The sequence below is a fragment of the Taudactylus pleione genome, unplaced genomic scaffold (assembly GCF_031769625.1).
Source record: "Taudactylus pleione unplaced genomic scaffold, aTauple2 ptg000191l, whole genome shotgun sequence".
Taxonomy (NCBI): domain Eukaryota; kingdom Metazoa; phylum Chordata; class Amphibia; order Anura; family Myobatrachidae; genus Taudactylus; species Taudactylus pleione.
In genome coordinates this window covers 4,316,124-4,339,872 of record NW_028284593.1, presented here as the reverse complement: position 1 = coordinate 4,339,872, position 23,749 = coordinate 4,316,124, and the positions used below count along the sequence as shown (strand labels likewise).

Here is a 23,749-nt window from a genome sequence, read left to right as displayed (position 1 = left end):
CAGCATCCCGAATGCCAGCATGCCAAAGGTAAGTATAGTAGCATTTGCCGGGAGATGGAAGGGTTAGGATTAGGGACCTCCCAGGGTGGGTTAAGGGAGGGTTAGGGTTAGGTTGGGGGGAGGGGTTAGGGCTAGGCACCAGCGGGGGGAGGTTAGGGTACTTACCGGCCCCTGTCGGGATATTGAAGATCGGGATGCCGCTGTTGGTCTTCTGGCCGCCAGCAGTCTGTCCTGTGGTATATCATACCGATTCCATAGAGGGCACTGTCCTGGAATAGGAACTTCTGCAAACTAAACTTGTTAATCACTATGGACCTCATTCAGAGGCGGTCGTTAGATGCAAGCGGTCGCTCTGAATGAGAGCGGCCGCTTGCATCTTGTAGTGCCGCCTCTTGGTCGATCGCTAAGCTGTGGGTTACCACCCACAGCTCTAGTGACCGACCAGGGTGATGGTCGCGATGGTCAAGACCATCACGACCATCGGGGCTTGCGACGAGACCCTAAGGTTGGGTCTCGGCACTCGCAAGCCCCAGGGAGCTTCCTGCTCTGATTGAGCAGGAATCTCCCCACTGACATCACTGCTGATGTCAATGGGGCCGCCCCCAAAGGGCAAGCGTTCCTTCGGGAACGCCTCCGTTTGGCTGGCCACGCCCCCTGCCCGCCTCCCAAACGGGGCGAGCTGTCACTCACCATCGACAGCTCGCCCCCTTCTCTCTCTCTCTCTCGATATATAGAGATATATAGATTGAGCGTTCACTTATTAAATCACATGTTCTGTCACAAAGCTGACTCCGGGTTATTGATTGAGTGCTAACTTCCTGGCTTATATGTCATGTCACCATACTCTCTCCATGTTAAGATGTTAAGTACGGTCTTACTAGCTAACTTCCTGGCTTATATGTCACTCTACATATTAAAAGATTTTGGACTGATTTATTCGCTCTCATGTTCGGTCATGATGCTCACTCCATGTTATTAGATTGACTTTTTTGCTCTCATGTGCTCTCAGGATACTCTCTTCTCCATGTTAATAGATTGAATACTGACTTATTCGCTTTCGTGTTTTATCACAGTACTCTCTCCATTTTTACAGATTGGACAGTGACTTAGTAACTGACTAGAAGTGACCTACTGGCTTTCATGTCTGTCACAATACTCTATCCATGTTAATATAATGAGGGCTGACTTACCAGTTTTCGACCTCATAAGTTTGTCTCAAGAATTAAACAGTATTTTGAAACTGTATTGCTATCTAATCTGTTTTGTCACTACATGCTCTTAATGTCATTGGATTGAGTAATATATTACTCCCTAATAGTTTGCTCTTATTTGTAATAATACCATACTGTCTAGCGGTTGAGTCCCAGTGGCTCTCCATGTAGTTCTATGGGGTACTGACTTGGGGGGTCTTATGTTTTGTTGCTGTCCGCTCTCCAGTTTTTTGTTTTTTTTTCTTTAAATGTGCGGGTTTAGATTGACACCATGGCTCATGTCTTTCGACATGTTGCTAGGTCTGCCACACATACAGAATATTCATTATTGATACTGTCAGTAGGCACTTACGGGCCATGGGTAACTGCAAGGAAACATGCGCGTGCCTTTACCAGTTCTCTGTATGCGTTATTTATGTGGAGTCCGAACTGGCTAACTAAATCGGTTTGGTCATTAGTCTCTCTCCATCTTAGGTTTCTGAGTACTGGTTAAGGTGTTATGTCACTGTACACTTCACTTTGTGTGCTAGACACTGACCTATAACTCGTCTTTGGTCCAAGTACACTCGCAATGTTTTTGTAGTGAGTCTGGGCTTCTTCACCACTGTATAGTGATCATCTGTTCTGTTCCTGTCCAGTACTTTCCCTGTTGTATTACAGTTGGGTTCTGAATAGCCTGGATTATGTATACTGTCTTGAACCTCTCCCCACTTATATGTAGTGTTCCACCTTTCTATTTAAATTATGCCGTTACGGTCCTCTTCTGGATTTTCCAAGTTTGACAGGCCAGGCTACATGTTCACATAATGACTGTTTAGATCCAACTGTTTAATATGCAGTTCATAACGCTAGCCTAGGCTCCCACATGTTGTGTGGAGGTACATGGCTATGGTGGAGGACCTGATCTGTTAAGCTGTTGTTATTGATATCCTGCTAGGCATCTTATGGTGTCCAGTGATCCTCTGCTTTTCACTTGCTTCGGGCTTTATAATCTGATGGTGGGTCAAAAGGCTTTAGAGGCCCGATTTCTCATGCCTCCACCAAGGTGTTTCTTTTAAGCTCCTTCCGTGACACGTCTACAGGCGAAGAACCTTTTGTGTGAGTCAACAGCTTTAAAAGATGGTGTTAGTCACCAACGCTTTTGAGGAGGATGTCTTTCAGGAAGAGTCTTCACAGTCTTCTCTAGTTGTTATTGCTGTTCCTCCCTGGGTGACCTTATTAAAGCAGAAAGCAACTTATTTTCTTCTGTCCTGTTTCTTCTAACAGCAGAGGCTGAATGCTCACTTTGGGTTTTTAAAACTCTAGTTTCCATCTCTGCCTAGTGGGTGACGTTCTAGGTCACCTCCAACTCTGGATGCCATAGTCTTCTCCAGGGGGAGGTGATTCTGGCAGTTTTCATTCAGCCATAATCTACTATCTTTCCACATCTGCAGGCTGAATATGGGTGTGTTAGTATCTGGTTTCAGTGGGACACACCGTTTCTGCTCCATGGTCCCACCGACCACTTATCAATCCTTTTTGTTTGTGGTGGCTGCTATTCCAATATCGCCAAATAGTCCCTTCCCTTCAGTTGGATGTGGACCATCAGGGTCCCTGGCTGCTGGAATGTTCAAAATATTTGCCTGTAGAGTTTGCCTTGGGCATCTCAGTGTCCTTGAGCTCGACAAGATGTCCCAGAAAAATGTGTTTTTGCAGCATACATACCTGCTGACTTCAAAGCTGGCATGGAATTTTCCCTGTGACAAATCACTCATCTGGTGAACCTAGGCTGGATGAGATGGGATCCACCGAATGTCCTCCAGGTTGGACCACACAGTGGTTCTGTTTAGCAAATCCCCGAAGATCCGAAAGCCGTCCTCATGCATGCCATGCGCTTATGTGGCAGTTCCATCTTTGAAGAAACTTGGAACAATGGAGCAAAAACAGTCAGTGTGCAGGAAGGCAGAGGACCAGAGGGTGTTTTCCAGTACTTCTGGTGAACCAGATTGGTCGGTTCCAAAATTGTTAGCAGTTGTGCTATATCCGTGGGTATACTAGGCGACTGCTTCTCTGTCCAAGTGGACCTTTTCAATCCGGTTTCAATTCTGGCGAGTCTTGTCCAGCTGGTTTACACAGTGTGGCTGTTGTGGCCATATTCTTCAAAGGTAGCTGAGTTCTCAAGGTCGTTCGTTTAGGCTGAGATCGGGGCAAGCGACTCGCATGCCGTTCCATGGTCTGCACCAATTTTGTCAAGTGAATGCTCATAACTTCACGTTTCATATTTATACTAGTCTTATCGAAGGTCTTTTATAGGGCATATTCTTATCCCTTTTCGGCATTGCAGATTCTACCATTTCTCCTTCATCCACTAGGGGACACTGGAGCATCATGACAGTGGGGTATAGACGGTGGGTTGAGTTGAGCCTGGCACTTTAAAAATCTAAAAGTGTGGCTGGGTCCCCGCTACCCCCTGACTGCCCAGCGCTCTGGCCGCAGCAGCAAGCGTGAGTATAAACACCTCTCCTGGCTAGCAGGAGAGGTGTAAATAATTGCTGGGCTCTTAAAAAGCGCTTAACGCGGCTGGTAGTTGCCACGCCGGCATTTGTTTAAAAACACCGGTCCTGGTTTTTAGGTGACAGAGCTGCGCTCTGCTTCAGCAGGGCGGCTGTCTGTGAAGCCGCTTGTATATAATAGCGGCGGCCATTATAAAAAGGGGGCGGAGCTTATAAAGCGGTGGCCATACTACAGTTATGTCCCTCCTCCTCTTCCTCCTTCACTACCTTGGCGGGTTTGGCGCGCTCTGCTCACAGTGAGTGGCACCAGAAGTGAAGTGAAGTCCAGACAGCATAGTGTCCTGATAAACAGAGGCTTTCTGAAAGGAGACTGACAGCTTCTGCTGCAGGGGTCTGTAATGTTACAGTGGGGTAGCTTTGACAACTACCCTATCCTAAAGTGAGTAGCATTATTATTGAAATTCTGCTTATCCCTATCTTTGCTCTGTCAGCCCCTGTTACTTGAGTAGCATTATTATTGAAATTCTGCTCCTCCCTATTGCTCCTTCTGCGAGTTTACTATTTCAGATTATCTGCAATTGTATGTAGTGTCTGTCTGTGAGTAAATGATGACTTCCAGAGCAGACAAAACTGCTTCACAAACACTGTTTGCCTGCACTAAGTGCAATAAGAAATTTACCCATGCTCGCTCTGAAGGGTCTTCCCTATGCGATGCGTGTGAAGCAGAGAGTGTTAACACGCAGTCTGTCACACCCTCCTTAATAAATAGTTTGGCAGGGGTAATGGCGGATCTTTCTTCTGAATTAGCCGGTTCCCGTAGGGAATGGGATGCCGCCAGAGATCAACCTAGCACATCTCACCCTTCTTTTCTAGCGCAAGAACCAGCGTGGGCTCAAGATCTAGTCCGCTCTGTGAATAGCCTTGCACAGGTTATGGGTTCTGCGTCTAAAGCTCCTGAGACTGCAGTAAGTCGGCCATCTAAGAAGAGGGCACTTCCGGCGGTTCTCCAGTCACATGAGGAATCTGCAGCGGATCAATCGTCTCAGGAGGAGGAAGGGGAGATGCTGGACGAATCGGATGTAAAGGCGTCCTCAGAGGAACCTGAGGCAATGCAGGGTATTGATGCACTCATCCTATCGGTGAGGGAAGTTCTTAAGATTTCTGGCCCTGAAGCTCCAGAATCGTTAGAAGACTCCTTGTTTGCCAGGACACACAAATTTTCTGTCACATTCCCTGTTTCTCTCCAGTTGGATGAACAGATGACGGCAGCCTGGCAGAATCCAGACCGTAAATTCCAGATCCCTTGGCATTTTTTCTCCCTTTACCCGTTTCCAGCGGAAAATAGAAAACGATGGGAGACCCCGCCACCTGTGGATTCTTCGGTTTCTCGGTTGTCAAAGAAGACCACGTTACCTGTTCCAGGAGCTACTACGTTGAAGGAAAGCTCAGAGCGAAAATTAGAAACCACTTTGAAATCCATTTATACGGCTGCAGGTGCACTTCGGCCGGCCGGCCGGCCTTGGTAGGCTCTTGGGTCAACAAGGCAGTGGAAAAATGGGCGGAACAATTGACTGAAGGTCTGAAGTCCAACACTCCGCGGGCAGATCTGATTACCTTGGCAGAGCATATTCAGGAATCCGCAGTATACTTGGGAGATGCCTCCAGAGATATCGGCCAGGTAGGCGCTAGGATTTCTGCTTCGGCGGTTGCTGCTCGCCGAGCACTTTGGCTTCGTGCCTGGCAAGCGGATGCTGAGTCCAAAAGAGCGTTTGAAGCTCTTCCTTTCACAGGCGATATTTTATTTGATCCGGAGTTGGACAAGTGGATCTCGCTGGCTACTGGAGGTAAGAGTACCTTTCTACCTTCGTCAGCACCTCCTCCACGTTGATCGTTTAAAGGACCTTCCTTTCGTTCCTTTCGAGCTCCAGCGAGATTTCAGGGTCAACCTCGAGGTTCGTCTTCAGCGGGGCAAGGAGGTCGTGCTAGAGGACGTCAAGCGACTAATGCCCGCTGTCCAGGAGGAGGAAGGGGAGATGCTGGACGAATCGGATGTAAAGGCGTCCTCAGAGGAACCTGAGGCAATGCAGGGTATTGATGCACTCATCCTATCGGTGAGGGAAGTTCTTAAGATTTCTGGCCCTGAAGCTCCAGAATCGTTAGAAGACTCCTTGTTTGCCAGGACACACAAATTTTCTGTCACATTCCCTGTTTCTCTCCAGTTGGATGAACAGATGACGGCAGCCTGGCAGAATCCAGACCGTAAATTCTAGATCCCTTGGCGTTTTTTCTCCCTTTACCCGTTTCCAGCGGAAAATAGAAAACGATGGGAGACCCCGCCACCTGTGGATTCTTCCCGCTGTCCAGATCCCAAGCCAGCAGACAAGCCTGTGGCATGACGGGCTCCCATCTCATCTCGGAAATCCGAAGGTGGGTACTCGTCTCCAGCGTTTCTCGGAGGCTTAAAAGCAGACTTCTCCAAACACTTGGGTTCGGAATCTAGTATCTCAGGGATACAAGATGGAGTTCGCCTTCACTCCTCCAGTGCATTTTTTTACAACAGGTTTTGCAGTCGATCCTTTGAAGCAACTAATTTTACGTCAAGCGATCGACAGACTTTTGCTGGCCGAGGTTCTAGTTGCGGTTCCCACTGCACAAAGACAACAGGGGTTTTACTCAAACCTCTTTGTGGTTCCGAAGCCGGATGGGTCAGTCAGACCCATTCTAAATCTGAAATCCTTGAACCAGTATCTTTCCTTTCACAGGTTCAAGATGGAGTCACTCCATGCTGTAATTGCGGGACTAGAAGCAGGAGAGTCTCTGGTGTCGATGGACATAAAAGACGCCTATCTGCATATTCCGATTTGGGTTCCTCACCAGGCTTTCCTCAGATTTGCCATCAAGGAAACTCATTACCAATTCCAGGCCCTGCCGTTCGGTCTCTCGTCAGCTCCCAGAGTAATCGCCAAGGTGATGGCCATCATGGTGTCTCACCTGCGCTCTCGGGGGGTGACGATAGTTCCGTACCTGGACGATTTGCTCATCAAGGCTCCGACGGCAGAAGTCCTCTTACACCAAGTGTCCCTTACACATCAGATTCTCATACAACACGGTTGGATTGTAAACTTCCAGAAGTCTCAGTTGATGCCGTCGCAGAGACTTCAGATTCTAGACACTATTCTGCTTCGTATCTTCCTGCCAAGGGACAAGGCCATAGCCATACAGGAGCTAGTTCGGTTGGTGCTCAGACCCAGAAAAGTGTCTGCATCTTTGCATCCGTCTCCTGCGAAAAATGGTGGCCTCCTTCGAGGCCATCCAATTCGGCAGATTTCACTCCAGAACTTTTCAACTGAATCTTCTGTCTCAATGGTCCGGGTCCCACCTACAGATGCATCGGCTGGTGCGTCTGTCTCCCCGGACCCGCATATCCCTGCTCTGGTGGCTCCGGACGGAGCATCTGTTAGCGGGTCGGCACTTCGGAATTTGGAATTGGACCTTGGTCACTACGGACGCCAGCCTCCACAGATGGGGAGCTGTGGTCCTGGACGATCACTTTCAGGGGCGGTGGTCGCGGCAGGAAATCCCTCTTATCGATCTACGTTCTCGAACTGCGGGCACTCTACAGAGCCTTGATACAGGCTGCTCCTCTGCTACGAGGACTTCCGGTTCGGATACAATCCGACAATGCCACGGCCGTGGCATACATAAATCAACAAGGAGGAACCCGCAGTCATCTGGCAATGAGAGAGGCCAGCCGCATCCTTCTGTGGGTAGAAAAACACGTTGAGGCCCTCTCGGCAGTATTTATTCCGGGAGTCGACAACTGGGAGGAGGACTACCTCAGTCGTAAGGATCTTCATCTTGGGGAGTGGTCCTTTCATCCCGAGGTCTTCCTTCAACTTGTTTGCAGATCGGGGAAACCACAGATAGATCTGATGGCGTCCCGGACAAATCATCAACTACCCCTTTACTGCTCCAGGACCGCTTAAAGTGCAGATTTCGGCTCTTTCTATTTTTTTTCCAGTGTCGCATAGCTCTGCCTCCGGAGGTTCAGACCGAACTTCGTACTCGCCCTTTCTTTTTGCCCAAGGTGGTCTCAGCATTTCATCTGAACCAGCCGATTGAGGTGCCAGCCTTGTCGGACTCTTCCAGGGATTCTCACTCCCTGGATGTTGTTCGGGCACTTCGCATTTATGTGGCCCGTACGGACGGACTACGTAAATCAGAGGCTCTGTTCGTTCTTTATTATGCCAATCGGCGTGGCTGGCCTGCGTCTAAGCAGACTTTGACCAGGTGGATTTGTCTGACTATTCGTCAGGCATATATTGCTTCTGCTCGACCACCGCCGGTATCCATTTCTGCGCATTCTACGCGCTCTGTGGGTACTTCTTGGGCGGCATGTAGAGGTGCCTCGGCTTCACAGCTTTGTAGAGCAGCTACGTGGTCTTCTGTACATACTTTTGTACGTTTCTACAGATTTGACACTTTTGCGGCTTCTGCTTCGCGTTTTGGTTGCAGTGTATTGCAGGGCATTCAGCACTCTCCCCCCCCAGGAGGGTGGCTTTGGGATGTCCCCACTGTCATGATGCTCCAGTGTCCCCTAGTGGATGAAGGGGAAAACAGGATTTTGGTACTTACCGTTAAATCCATTTCTCCGATTCAACAGGGGACACTGGACGCCCCGCCCAGTGCTTCTTGCCTGTTTATCAGATCCTTGTTCTGCTTCAGTTCTGTTGCAGTGTTGGTCTGTTCTGGTTGTGTGACTGTTTTGTCCTGCAGCCTGTTGTGTTCCTGCAGTGTGTCAGTATGCTGGACAGAGTTTTCTTTTCCTGTTCTCCTTCTCTGTTGTTCTGTCTGTTCTCAGTCTCCTCTCGGGCTCAGTTCTTAAAACTGGGCCTCTTGGCTCTTAGGGCATAGAGGGGGAGGAGCCAGTCACACTTTTAGATTTTTAAAGTGCCAGGCTCAACTCAACCCACCGTCTATACCCCACTGTCATGATGCTCCAGTGTCCCCTGTGGAATCTGAGAAATGGATTTAACGGTAAGTACCAAAATCCTGTTTTTTTGTCATTGGTCTTGCAGTCGTAAGTTCTACACTAGTGCGTTTTTTGCTCATTACTTATGTAAAATTGCTATTGGCATGCCTAGCTTGTACATCACTGTGTTGGGATGTTTCAGAAACACAGGTTGTCCTGTATCCTGGTTGTTTGCTAAATGGCCTAGGATCTATTTTCCCATATCTGCAACTGACTCTCATCTTAAGACATGGAGGGGTATTCAATATGAAAGGTTAACTTCCCTGGCGAAGTTAACGTTTCATATCGGAGTTTTGTTCTGCGTAAAGGTATGGTGCGCGCTCCCGCTTATCCCCGTATTCAAAATAAAATTAACGAAAACGGGAAACTCCGAAGTTGGATTTTCGTAAAGTTACAAATTTTTCCTTAAAATAATTGTAAGACCCCCCTAAAGTTGTAAAAACATGCGGGAACACTATGGGTAACCCCGTTTTAGCCTTTAATTGAAAGTCGGGGATTTAAATAGCCGCAGCAGGTGTTTTTTTCCCGACATTGAAGAAGTGATGCAGAAGAGCACTTAGGTTATTTTTTTCGTTTTTTTAAGTGGTCCCATCAAATTTGGGGTACATGAAAATGGGTACTAGCATATTTTTAAGTCCCTAAAGTCAGTTTTTAAAAATTCTGCATTTGTGCACCTGCCGCTATAATTCTATTGTAGAAAACATCTGCCGCATACTTGCAGAATAGCCCTGAACCTATTTCCCTATTGTTTAACAATTTTTTCCCATTTTTTTTTTTTGCACCCCAATTTTTAAATTCATTTTTTGGGGTGTCCCTATTTTTTTAAATAACTTTTTTTGACACAGTTCTTTTTTAAATGTCAATCTCAGGGGTGCAGGCTATTTTTTTTAAGCCTGCACCCCTAAACCCCAATTCTGCACTTTTTTTCGACACCTATTCAATGGTGAAAAGTTATCACCATTTTTTATCAAAGACTTTTCAAAACTGCGATAAGTCTTTGGTTTTAGTTTTACACCGTATTCAATTTCAGTGATATTAACGCAAAAAGCGATGTTATCGCACCCATATTGATTACCCCTAATGGTGTTTTTGATGTGCAGCAGATCCTATAGGTCACAGATAAGCTGTTATATGGAAGGTTGATTGTCGCCTTGTGCATTCAGGTGCACATACACGAGAAGATTAGTAATTTAGCTGTTAATGGCTTTCACACAAGAATGAGCTTCGGAGATAGGTCTTATGCCTGTTCAGTTTGCAGTGAACTATGCTATTTTAAGAGTGCTTTTGTATGGTTCCATGGTCAACCTGATGGGCTGGATGGACCTGGTTTTCCAAACTTTGTTGTATCGGTTTTCTTTCGGTTGACAGTCATGTTTGTGCGCATTTGTGTCTGAACAAGGGGCGTAGGGGCCGCTTTTGAACGTCCCAAAGTTATTTTGGTTTCCCCCAGATAGGATGACTGAGAAAAGAGAATTTTTGGTACGTACCGTTAAATGCATTTCTCTGAATCCATCTGGGGACTCTGCGTTCCCACCCCTTGTTTCACTCTGGTTTTAAATCTGTTTGTTGGTGTGCGCTTATCTGAGTGTTTTATTCGGAACTCTCCTGTGGCTTGGTTAGATATAAACTGAATCCAAAATGGTAGAGGGATGTTGAACTGGAGGAGATAGCAGCAAATAAGTTTAGAAGTGCCTACTCCTGGACAGCATCCTCTACACCCCGAGGTATCTCCGTTTCACTTTTTGTTATACTTCTGAGAGAGAAGAAACTAATGAAAATATTGTAATGTTTCTTTATTTGGCTTTTAATCCTTCTTCTTGTAACAATAACACCTGCAGACAATGGCAGTGTAATAATGCAGTCATATTTTTGACTGCATTCAGTGACCATGTAATTCATGAGAGGCTCCTGATGGCTCCAGGAACTAAGGGCCTCATTCAGAGGCGGTCGGAGGATGCTTAGAAACTGGGCGGCCGCTTGCATCCTGACCGCCCGCCTCTGTTGCGGTCGTTAGGCTGTGGGTTAACACCCACAGCTCTAACGACCGCTCCGGTGATGGTCGCGATGGTCAGGGAGCATCGCGACCATCGGGGCTTACGACGAGACCCTAGGGTAGGGTCTCCCTTGTCGTAAGCCCCGGAGAGCTTCTGGCTCTGTCTGTGTGATGTCACTAGTGATGTCAGTGGGGCCTCCCCCAAACGGTAGGCGTTCCCATGGGAACGCCTCCGTTTGGGCTGACACACCCCCCCCCCCCCCCCCGGCCCGCCTTCCAAACAGGGCGAGATGTCAATCAACATCGACAGCTCGCCCCCTTTGGATCGAGACCCGCTACGACCGGCGCTGTCGGTCGTAGCGGGTCTCACGCATGCGCACGACGGTGCCTGTGCCGTCGTGCGCATGCTCTGTGGGGGGCCATCGACCCGATCCGAGCGCATCGGCACTAACGACCGGGTCTGAATGACCCCCTAAATGTCTTGCTTGATAGATAAATGTGGTGTGAAATTCAGTGCTGGAAATCAGTATACTGCTTGTGTGACTAAGTTTTGAAGTTTTGTTACAACTTCTCAGTCTCCTTTTTCTTTTTTATATATATACAGGTAGCTACCACTAAAGCAGAGGCTGCACACAATAGGAGACACTACAGGGCTGCAGCTCTTGAGCTGAGTGAGATTAAGAAGGAGCTTCAGGCAAAGGAACGGCTCATTCAGGCACTTCAGACTGAGGGTGAAAAATTGCAGTGAGTACTAGAGTCTACAGTATAGACTTTCCTCATATCCCAGATACTGATAAATCTTAACGTAATGCTTAAAGAAATATTGAGTTAACTACCCTGTGTTATTTTAAGATGTGGACTTCAAGGGTTTCATAAACCTCACAGTGCTTATTCTGAGATTGAGTTGCTTCTTCTACAGTATACTAATATACATTTTCATGTATCCTGTCAGGTATGACAGTGAATAACCATTTTTATCTACCCTGAAGAGTTCTTGACCTTACTTGTAGGTCCCAGGATGAAGCACATTCTCAAGAGCTGTCACAGTTCCAGCAGGAGTTGGCTGAAGCACGATCCCAGTTGGTTCTCCTTCAAAATGAACTAGATGAACATCTTAGCAAGAAGCCACAAATCAGTCAGGAGGTAATAAGATTATTTTATTTATTTTAAACTGCGTTTATTTAAAGTTTTTACCCAAAACAAGACAGTAAGTAATATAAGTAGGGAACATGGCCATTGTACAGATATACAAAGATTAACACACAACATTCTGACACACCTGAAAATAAGCAAATAATGAAAAAAGGGTAAAAAACTTTGCTGATTGGAGAAAAACAAGATATGACAGAAAATCAAAATGCAGAATATGTTGGGTATAGCACAATGGAAGGAATATTAAGAGATAAAAGAGACTGTGGAAATGATGCCACAAAGAAAAAAAAAAAGCAGGTAAATAGTAAAACATAAAGCCTACATATACTAATACCCCATACAATATCGTAGTTGTGAAGTTGGTACCTGAAGGAGCCATTAAGGCCCACGCAGCACAAAACCAGGGGAATAGTGCCTATCCGTGAAATACAATTTAGCTGTGGAATTAGACCCCAGCACCTAATACCAGACCAAATCTTTCTGAGGTTAACCTGCCTTTGCAAGGCATACCTATAGCAAACAATTATCAGATCACCAGAGATAAACTAACAAAATACACACTGGCCATTATCCCCAAAACATGGACAACAAAATATAGTAATTAACAACCACCCCCCAGTTCCCCCACCATGTATAATCAATTTAAGGTATGCCTGGATCCATGAACAAACACCCTCCCCCTCAACTACTACTATACTACCTAACCCCGCCAACGCAGAAAATGAGGGCATCCACACGTGTGTACCTTAAGGCCATGGTATTTCCAGCCCAGGATAAAAGGTTCAGCAAAGAGACTGCCAAAGATGACAATAACAGCCTATCAAAAAGGATGATGCTACGCATCGAACCCTCGAGACAATAAAATACCAACGAATTAAAAAAAAAACAATATATACACAGTATATGACAAACAGACATGATCATTTATCGAGGATAACACAAATGCATTTACAGTACTGTGCAAAAGTTTTAGGCAGGTGTGGAAAAAATACTGCAAGGTAAGATTGCTTTTCAAAAAAAAGTGCTAATAGTTTGCTTGTTTGACCACCCTTTGCCTTCAAAACAGCATAATTTCTTCTACGTACACTTGCACAAAGTCAGGGATTTTGTACACAAAATCGTGTATGAGATTGCTAAATCTTGCCTGCAGTAGGCAAGATCTGAAGATGCGATGTAGGACCAGCGGGACACTCACGATTTGGAGATATTTGACACGATTTGGAAATGGCCATCATAATCAGATTAATATTTTATACATCTTCACAGTTAATCAGGAAGATAAACAGGCCTACATTGATTAATTCACGTGGATTCTACAGGTTTGAGTAAATTGTATCAGAGCCCTTTGACTGGGACAGAAATGTAACGCGAGTCACATTTGTATGTAACATGAGTCACATGTCAAAATTGATTTAAGAATAGTTTGGTTAGCATTCAGTTTTTTTGTGTCAATCATAAGTTTAGGTTCTTATAAGTTTTAATAATTAGGAGAGCAAGTTTTAAATAAATATATAAGTTCCCTCAGTTCCTATGTCCAACTCTCTTGTAAAGTCACACACAGGCGGCTCCAGAGGTGGGGCTGCAGGGCAGTCCAAAATTCAAATAGGGGAGCCACACCAACTACCAGTGAGTCCTGACCGGCGATGTTTGGCAGCGTTTGGGGTGGCAGTTGGTGTGGCTCCCCTATTTGAATTTTGGACTGCTCTGGAGCCACCACTGGTCACACATATAAGCAATAAAAGTTAACTACTAAGAGTTTACGTTTTTTTTTTGGCTTCTAAGCATTAATTAAGACTACCTACCCCATTTATTATTGTCATATTTTTAAAATGTTGAATTTCAGCTTAATTTTTGTGTGTAGTGCATTTAAACTTTGACTGTAAAGAGACCAAGCAAACATAAAACTGCAGAATGGGCTTATGCATACCTTGTTAAACAATGATTTCACATAACTGAATTTCACACTTTATCTGACTTTCAGTAAATATTTTAAAATAGTATCTCTTAGAGATTTTTTTACTGTTTTGACAATTTCAATACAGTAGCATCATTGCATGCTATTATGTTTAATACGACTAGTCTATTCGGCCCAGGTGGAAGACCTTAAGTGGGAGGTGGAACAGAAGGAGCATGAGATTGACGCCTTGAAGCAACAGTTGGACATGACCGAGCAACGCAGACATAGAGAATTGGAGAATGTTCAGATACTGCTCCAGGTACGCAAAACTTTGGCAAAAGACTCCTTGAAAATAAACTGTCACCGGCCTGATCTAGCAACTTGTTTGCCAGTAGCAAGTTCATTTTGTGTCTGTACTTATTTTTTGGCAGCACATTTTGCATTTTAAATTCAAAATAACTGCAGTATATGTATATTGCAATTCATTGTTAATCTCCTCCTTTATGTTTAAGCACAAAGTGAATATATTGTCCATAAATAGGTTCAGCCCACAGCCTGTTCTTCTTTTTTTTTTCCCCTCCTCAAAGAATCTCAAGGCTGAACTTGAAGTTGTCCGTGAGGATCTCACAATGACCCAAAAGGACAAGTTCATGCTGCAGGCAAAGGTGACGGAGCTAAAGAACAGCATGAAGACCTTGCTGCAGCAGAACCAGCAATTAAAATTGGATCTTAGACAAAACCGCCCTAAAAAGGTATGACATTTTCCTCATTTGAGACTCATTTGAACTGTATGGCCATTTGATTATTTAATTCATAATGATATAATCAGTTTTACAGGAATCTGCATGTAATGCCGGCAGTCGGGATGCCTCCTGTCAAAATACCGACAGCGGCATCCCTATGGTTGGTATCCCGACAGGTTGGGTAAGTATACTTATCTTCCCCCTTCTCCCATTAATCCTCCCTTCTTGTAGCCTAACCTCCCCCCCCAAAAAAAAACCTAACGGTAACCCCGCTATGCTACCTAAACCCACCCCCCGTGGCTAACAGCTAAGACGCCCCAGACTTACCTGGCGTCTTTCTGCATTCTGGCGTTGGCATTAAGATATAGGCGTCTGTATTTCAACGCCTATCTTAAGTCCCATGTCGGACTTTTAGCGTCGGGATTCAAACCGGCAGCATGCCACCCGCCAGATAACTACATCCCGTTTTAGAAGCCTATCATTTTTTACTGTTCAATTTGTGCTGATTTACTGGAAACAAATGAAAATAAGAATAATACTGCCAGCGCTCCGAAAATAGATTCGCTCTAGAGAGGATCTCTGAAATACAAGATTCTTTGATTATTATTAAGGACATCCACAGTTTTAGAGGAAGGTAATGGTGAAGCAGTCTGACATACCCTTGTGCATGTTGACTAGCACAGCATGTAAAAATGTCTTCCTTGACACATCTTGATTCTTAATGTATGTAAACATTAAATGTATTTAAATGTTCATGTATTGCTAAATTTTTCCACAGCGGAAGGAGTTGAAAGGAGATGTTACCTCTTCCAATCCTGTAACTCCAGTTAAGATACCAGACTGTCCTGTACCAGCGTCATTGCTAGAAGAGCTCCTGAAACCTACATCTGCTATCAGCAAAGAGCCTCTGAAAAACCTGAACAGCTGTCTTCACCAACTGAAGTAATGATTTTGTATAAGACTTTGTTTTATACCAATATTTAAGAAAGTGTTTTCTTTAACACCGCTCATTTTCTATTATTATAAATGATACAGTATAGTTAATGTCATTATTTCAGCAATATGGTTTTGAAGAGGTTAGAAAGGTTCAGTTATTCAATCAAAGCGTAGTCTATTATAAGCATAGTCTATTATATTATAGTGTAATTACGGTAGGCTGGGAGCAGAAATAGTCAGAGAGGCATATCCGTTCTGGCGGCAGCTCATGGCAAATTGAATCTGGACCTTAGTTGTGTTATTACTTATGAAGTGATTCCGGTGACTTTTATGTTGATTCAGCCTGCATTCTATAATCCATAAAGTATACGACGTATTCTCATTTCACAAACAAATAAATTGTATAGAGCTTGAGATGCACTTCTAGCAATCTATACATGGAATGGCTCCTCAGTTAAAATAACAATCGGACGCACACCATATATACTAGCGATAATGATATCATTGGTATAAATTAAATTTAGACTGCAGAGAAAACTGTATTCCCATATTCTTCTGATGAAACTGCACAATTATCTTGAGTAGAAACTCCTAAGAATAAGCGCATGTGTGGATATTGCTCTCTTAAGTGTCCTGGAATTGCTAGAGCTCTGCTGCCTTCAGGATGCTAATTATAAGATACTGGTCTATGCCGGATAAGTGTTCTGCAGTGTTGAACTTGTATCCTGGACCTGCCACTCGCCTGGTCGCTGGCATTGCATGTTTTTTTTTTTCCTGTCTTACGATACCTTCTCATCCTTGTCACCCCTTCCGTCTCTCACTCTGTCTCGTCTCTGTCCCTCCTGTCCTTCCTCTCTCTTCTGTCCTCCCCTCCCCCCATTTTCTCTCTCTCATCTTTCACCCTGTTCATGTGCCAGTGAGAGCTGGAGGGGGGACCCTGCACACAACCTCCCCTCTCTGCAGAATTGCAAGATTTACATTTTAAGCCCACTATATTATAGATTTACTGTGTTAGGTGTGTGTTTTCTGTCTTAGCAGTGTTCCTACTATGTTGAAACAACTATATGTATGATTATGTGTTGTTGTTTTTCAGTTTTACGGGACTAAATTCAGGAAGCAGACTGGAAACCCACCTACTCATGCTGATTAATTTATATTGCCTGAATTCTTTAACCAGTCAGCCATTCGTTAGTACTTTTCTAAATATTGAGCTATTGTCGGTGTCCTAAAATATTCACCGCTGGACACAATTTGACACAATTTAAACTCTGATCCGAGATTTGGAACATGGTTCCAAGCTGGGTCAGACCCGGGATTTACCCCGTTCCCACTGTTGCGCCCATTAACACTGCACACTGGTACAGTGCCGGTGCTTGGAGATTATGTCATCACCAAGTGCCGGCGAGCAGTCCGGCGACCAGGGGAGGGGGTCCTTTGGTGGTGGGGTGTCCTTTTGGTAGGCTGTGTGATGTCACAGCTGTCACCGGGGACATGGGCAGGGAGAGATTACAGCCTCCCCGTATGAAGCAGGGTTGGGGTAAAAACCTGAACGGTCCGGACCATACGGGGAGGCTGTGAAGCCGCATATTCACCAGCCGATATAATGAACGATAAAGAATATTGTTCAATCATTAATTATAACGGCCAGTGGATTTGCCGTCAACGACCAGAGATGCGCGCTCCCGCTGTTCGATGACGACATTGCTCATCTTCCGAACCCGCTGTCCAACCTGAAGATATCGTCAGGTTGTGCAGGTTCGGGGATGAAGGAAGGTGCCGGCATTGAACGATATCGTTTAATGAGTGTGCTCAATGTCGTTAAGGACCTAGAACACACCACTGCCGGGGGCACACTATGCAATATCGCTCATGGAGCGATATCGTGTAATGTATATGCGGCATTACTCTCCCTACCCGGTGACAGCTGTCACAGACAACTTCCAGTTTCAGCCAATCAGCATGCTGTAAACGGGTCCCTGGGTTACCAGTTTACACTGTGCAAGACCCAGGTTATACCCCTGTAGACCCGGGAAGAAATGACCAGGATTTTTTCCTAGGACCCTATTCCACTGATCCGCGACCCGCGTTGACGTGGCAATAACCACTGCGGCAGTGGAAAATGGGTATAACATGGATATAGTATTATGAACAGGTTATTTAATGTTCAATATATACTTCAGATAAACTGTTATAAGGAATTGAATTATGAATTTTAGCTTATTCTGGCTTTTTTTTTTCTTTCCTAATTTTTATCAAATGTTTTCTTTAAGAATAAATTTTCTATTTATTGATTTGTATTTTTAGTTATAGTATTGTAGGTGGACACACACACTATTTATTACATAATTGTTTCAGCCTTTAGCAATACAGATAATTGTAATATCCTGCCAGCTTGTTCATTTGCCTAATATTGTACAATGGTATATCCAGGCAGGAAATGGACAGTCTCCAGCGACAAATGGAAGAGCACACCATAACTGTGCACGAATCTATGACTTCATGGAACCACGTTGAGGGACAACTACAGAGCTTCCCAGTATCTGCTGCACAAGTCTTGGCCAGTGCAAGTCTACCTGCGGAGAACCAGAACTTCAATAACAATGATCCAGAAATAACAGAGCAGTGATCATACTTTCCGGTTTATTATGGATCCTTTCTAATTCTGGAGAGAAGGATTTCTACACGTATTCCTGTCTTACTACCAGAAACCGTACACACAGAAAAAAGCACAGTGCACATGATTTTTCATTTTAAACACCTGGTAATTTAGTGTCTAAAGGCAGAAACATAGAAATACAAATCTGTGAACAAAATCATATTCTGTGCTATTGGGATGATGGAAACTAGATATATTCTACACGCCTACAGAAATAATTTTGCGTCAGGAAGTTCCTCTTATAAAAAGTTGGGATATAGTTACAGTTCTTCGCTAAATTTTCAAGGGCATGTTCTGACTAAACATTTTGCTTGTGTGTTATTGTCTTTCATTTAAGTACGTTTGTCATAGCATACACAACAAATTTACAAGAGGATATTACCAGATGTATAAGGATTTTTGATTTCTCTTACCAATAATAGTACATTTGTGGGGGTCCCTACCTGGGAACCCCACCATTTGCTGTATTCACTAAGATTCTAGCACTCTATAGCCAATTGCCTTTGATAAGCAGGATAGATCTGACATGATCAGATTAGTATTGGATTCAGTAATTCCTTTGCATGTAGTAAAATTTTAACCGAGGTTTAATGCATGTCCTATGAAAAATGCAGCACTGCAACAGAACCTGTCACCACACCACGCTATAGTCCCAGCATTTTCATAATTGATTGCTGCTGGGACTTTGAACATTTCCAGCTATAGCAATGTGATGATTGGGACAGGAGGCAGGCCCAGCATCTGACCCTGTTTGCAGCCTACTCCAAATTGGGCCCTCCTTTGTTTGGGACTATTTCTTTAGGAGCTGCTACACATATAAGGGGAACTGTTACACTTATGGAAAGGGGTTTATTTACTCTCATAAAATTGTATTCTTTAATTTGCCCAATGTGATTAGGCCTTTAGAGTTTATAAAGATATCAGTATAAGCTGGTACGGGGGGAGGAAAAACTGAAGTGTCTAAAAATTTCTGTCAGTACCTGTTCTGTCCTGTAGCTGTGCAAATATGTCATACTGTACAATTTGTGAGGAGCTGATGAGAAGATTTTCGCATCTGTTTTGCCTTTTACAAACCATATATAACTGATATTCATATTTTTCATTTTATTGTGCACATTGTTTAAGTTACACGCTATTTCCGAATGTATATAGATACTAATTTGTACTTCTTAAAATGGGTTTTGTTAAAAACCCCAAAATATTAATTTATATTGTTTTTATATGTAAAATTTTGTTTCACATTATGAGCTGTGACTAATCCTTGGACTTTTAGAAGTCGTATTTATTCCTCTGTGTTCCCTCAGTGTGGTATCTACTCCATTTTAACATGAAAGGAAATACATCTTGAAAGGTAAATGGTTATCATTATGATGTGTGCTGGCCTGTTTTATCTTGCCCAGTGCATGACCTATGTTGTCCTGCTAGGTGGAAAAATAATAATTATTTATTCTCCAATCTATGGCTGCATTAGGCTCGTTAACTTGAATGTGTGCTAATTGATCGCCGGCCTGTATTCAATTAGCCCCGCTTATCAAGATTTGTTTTTTGGTCTCCTGGGACCTGAAAAGAAATCTCCATTAACTGTGCAGTTATCAGGTGATAACTGCGAGCTAACGCACAGGTCCGTTTGAACTTACCACGGATCCTGTGCATCAACACCCGATAACCTATGTTAATGCACATGTTTAATGTGCGTTAAGAAGGCTATTGGGCGTATGCAGAGAGCTAATTAAATAGCCCCAGGCACTAAAGCCCAAGGCTACCACCCGTTATTACTTGTGGTCATTTACCGCAGGTAATTGAATTCCCCCCTTTGTCAGTTTAAGGTTGCGGCTGCAAATAGTCCTTCATCAGTGATATAAAGCTGTACTGTATTACACTTTGTTCAGAGGAGGACCCTTGTGTTATTATTTGACTGGCAGATATAGAAGTTGCTACTTTCTGGTCTATGCTAGTTTGTATAAGTTCTCTGCCTTTGTATTGGTTAAGTAAATGTATGAGCAAAGTGGATGTTTCATATGTCAGTCCAAAACGTATCTATTCTTTTTTTAATCCTAAATTACCTGCGTTTGTGGAAATTGGCACCTGGCAGTAGTAATAAAGGCAGTTTTTATGAAGGTTGGACAGTATTGCAAAAGGTGATGCTGCTAGCTGCATTTTAGAACTTCTAACTTGAAACCCCACATGGTCCTGTTTAGAGAGTACATCTGATTTCGTAACATGGTCTACCAACTTGCTACAAGTTTTGCCTTTGTATACTAATGCTGGGTACAAACTAGGACAACTGATTGGTCAGTAGACCGATACGCTGTCCTAGTGGCCGATTGGTAAGCTATATACACTTAACAATCGGCCGCTCAATGTGTCTAGACTGACATCACAACTGGACGGGATTTTAAATTGACCCGTCCAGTTGAGATGTCAGTATCAGCGGTTCCCTGCAACACGTGTACGGACGGTCGGCGGGTCACCCGTACACACAGCCAGAAGCACCGATATATCGGCATCGGCTGTGCCGCAGGGCCGACCTGATATATCTGTGAACGACGTTATCAGACATATCATGTGTACACACCCGCCGATGCACTTGCGATGTATTGCCAGGTGTGTACCCTAATGCTTTAGCATTATTTTCTTTTTTTATAAATGTGTCATTTGCTGGAAAATCCTTATGATATGAGTGCAGTCAAGATAAAAACTCTAAACAGTATAATATGGATAAAGTGGGCTAAAGCTGAGATACTGTGCTGTAAATAGTGTTTATGAATTTTGTAAGATTCCAAGGTGTACAAAAGAGAACCTTTTTTTTTTTTTTTTTTAAATCTAACTGACTAATTGCTTGTATTGTTTTCCATATTCCCTACAATGAGGCTATTTGACTTATTGTTTGTCACTATTGAAGAATTCTATATAATATTTCAGGCATTTTGTTTGTTTGTTTTTTTTCCAGGTTACATAATAAGTGATTAATGTGGCTTTTGAGTCATATAATGACCTGGTCAGTATATATTGTGCTGTACATTTTCCTTACACTGTCTTTATTACTGGGAAGTTTGCAGCATAATTTTTCTTCTATTGAAGATGAATGAGTGCATTTGCCTTAAACCCTCCATACACTGCTTTTCGGTGCATTGCAGGAGATTTGTGTTGTTGTGTGGTTTGTAATGCACTCAGAATATACGAAGCTTATTCTGTGTATGCAGACATGGGGGGGGGGTCGTCTGTAAATCTAATCTGTACATGTTGTATGTTTACGGTTGTAATATTATAAATGTTATGCTATTTATTTTTTGTTTTTCTATTTTAATACAGAGATCAACCTAAGCTGGTTAACTACTGTAGGTTTAAAGTGTACCTGTCACTAACAGTGGAGACAACCATTTTGTAGGTTAAACCAATATCCATGAAAATACAGCCAATTGGGAAAATATCTGGTCATGAAGTGCCTCAGCGATTCCTTGTGAATTGGCATCATTCTCAACTAGTTCTACAGGTGCACTTTACGCTATGAAGGATTTTTCTCTCTTGATGTTTCTAATCTGTACTAATACATTTTGAAAGCATAATACTACAAACTCATTGGGTTAGACTTTTTCTTTTCTTTTTATTCACAGCTTTATGGTACGGTCTTATGTGCTGAAAACGAAATAAAAAAATGATGGCTTTTGCTGCATATTTGCTTATTGCAAAGTTAAATTAAAATCATTACTGATTTCATAAAATAATATCTGGTTTATTTCTTGCTGAGTAAAACAAGAATAGTACGATAAGTAAGAAAGTAATTGTCTCAATCAAATGTTATTTAATCTACAATCCTGCGAATTTAGGGGAGGGTTGTTCATTTATTTTTATTTCATTTTTTGTTCTGGAAACTTTGAGATAATACCACCACCAAATGAAAGAACATAAGAAAGCAATGAAACGGTCACCCAATTCTCTTCAGTGCTCATTAACACTTATCCACTATTAATGTGCTTTTCAGCTAACACCAGAAAAGTGAATGACTCCTTATGGACTTATTTCCCCCATGTAATCTTGAATTTTAAAGGTGAACTGTTTGTTCACATGTGCATACCAGCATAGATTGTATTGGTAAACATGCAAAGTATGAAAACCCATTAAAGATACATGAATAGTTTTTTTTGTTTTATATCATTTATTTGCATACACTCATAAAGCTGGGTACACACTAGACCAGGATAAGCCGTCCAGTCCCGCGGATTGGAGTGACATATCGGGTACATAGTCTAGTGTGTACCCATGATATGCGCGCTCTTGCGTGTCATTAGCGACATCGCCTGTCGGCCCTACTACAAGGCTAACATGGGATGTCGCTAGCGATGTCATGCTGCAGTATGCTAATGTATACCCAGTTTATGTTTATACTTCCCTGGAAGTGAAATCTGCCAAGAGACTTTTTCTCAAACATAAAATTATTTGCTATTATACATAACATTTTTGTTTAGGATATGTTGCTGAGCAGTGGTAGAATATGGACAGTCTTATGGTTTGTGCTAATATGAATATGAAAGTATGTGGAATATATTGGTTCATTTGGGTGGACTGCTTAGGTGTTTGTTGTAAGGATATTTAATTTTTTTTCTCATTAGCAATGTAGAATGTGATTTTATTTATAGAAAAAAGAAATATATCTTAAGCAAATTTATTATAAAATGTGGTATATATCTACGTAATATAAAGTTACAACTTTTAAATTGTTTAAACTGTACATACTTTAATGCAGTGTAAAGCATGTGGATATAATATATAGTTATTTCAAAAAATTTTGTGCAATAAACTATTTTTGTTACAATGTTGCAATATTGTTTTAATATACCTCATATAGTAGCATCGGTTTATGCTGAACTATCGACCAAAGATGATCAGTTTCTGTATGATATCGACCAAAGAAAATCAGTTTCTGCATGAAAGACTGCAAAAGTAAACTGGATGACGACTGTTAACTTGAAACCTGGCCAAGCAGCTTTGCCTCCCGGCGCACTGCTCGGCCAGGATACTGAGAGACGTAGGGGGGGGGGCTGCTGCAAGGACACGCCCAGAGTTTCATACCAGGGCTGGTCTGGTGACCCAGTCTGTCACTGACAGGTGATAACATGTTTATAACACTTTTTGTATGTTACTTGAATATTAAATTTAGAATCCATTTTCTTCTTCCTCCATGGTGGGTAGGAGTCTGGGCACCACATAGTTTAAAATTGTCCAACACATCCCAGGCTCCACCCTCCACCTATACCCCAGCCACAGGCACTTCAGTTATATGTTGGTGTCTGCAGCATGACGCACACTGTATAAGCTGTGCTGACAGCTTTAAAGTTTTTTTTCTTTATTTTATTTGTTATTTTTCTAAATACTGGGTAAGCAGCACTATGCTTCCTGGAGGACTCCCTCGCTGCTGCTCCACCGCTGGCGAGTGTGTCGGCGTCCTCGGACGGAGCTCCGGACGCAGCTGGGAGCCACAAGCCGAGGCCAGTGCAGCAGGGGATAGGTAAGGGGGCTGGTCGTAGCTATTCACCACCGGTCAGGGAGACACCAACGGTCCTGGCAGTGGGGGGACCTAGGTCCTCTCCACATCCCCACTAGACAACCAGGGCAGCTGGGCGCCTTGGTATTGGCGGC

General features: G+C 43.4%; 1 protein-coding gene across 1 annotated transcript in view; it reads left to right on the top strand.

The window, feature by feature from the left end:
* GOLGA3 (golgin A3) overlaps positions 1-22,865 on the top strand; it is an 84,029-nt gene extending 61,164 nt beyond the window's left edge. The window contains exons 19-24 of the mRNA XM_088476689.1: positions 11,333-11,472; positions 11,739-11,871; positions 13,974-14,096; positions 14,365-14,529; positions 15,299-15,462; positions 17,887-22,865. Coding sequence (XP_088332815.1) covers positions 11,333-11,472; positions 11,739-11,871; positions 13,974-14,096; positions 14,365-14,529; positions 15,299-15,462; positions 17,887-18,082 — 921 coding nt within the window. The 3' untranslated portion in view covers positions 18,083-22,865. The remainder of the gene's footprint in view (positions 1-11,332; positions 11,473-11,738; positions 11,872-13,973; positions 14,097-14,364; positions 14,530-15,298; positions 15,463-17,886) is intronic.
* The last annotated feature ends 884 nt before the right edge of the window (positions 22,866-23,749 follow it).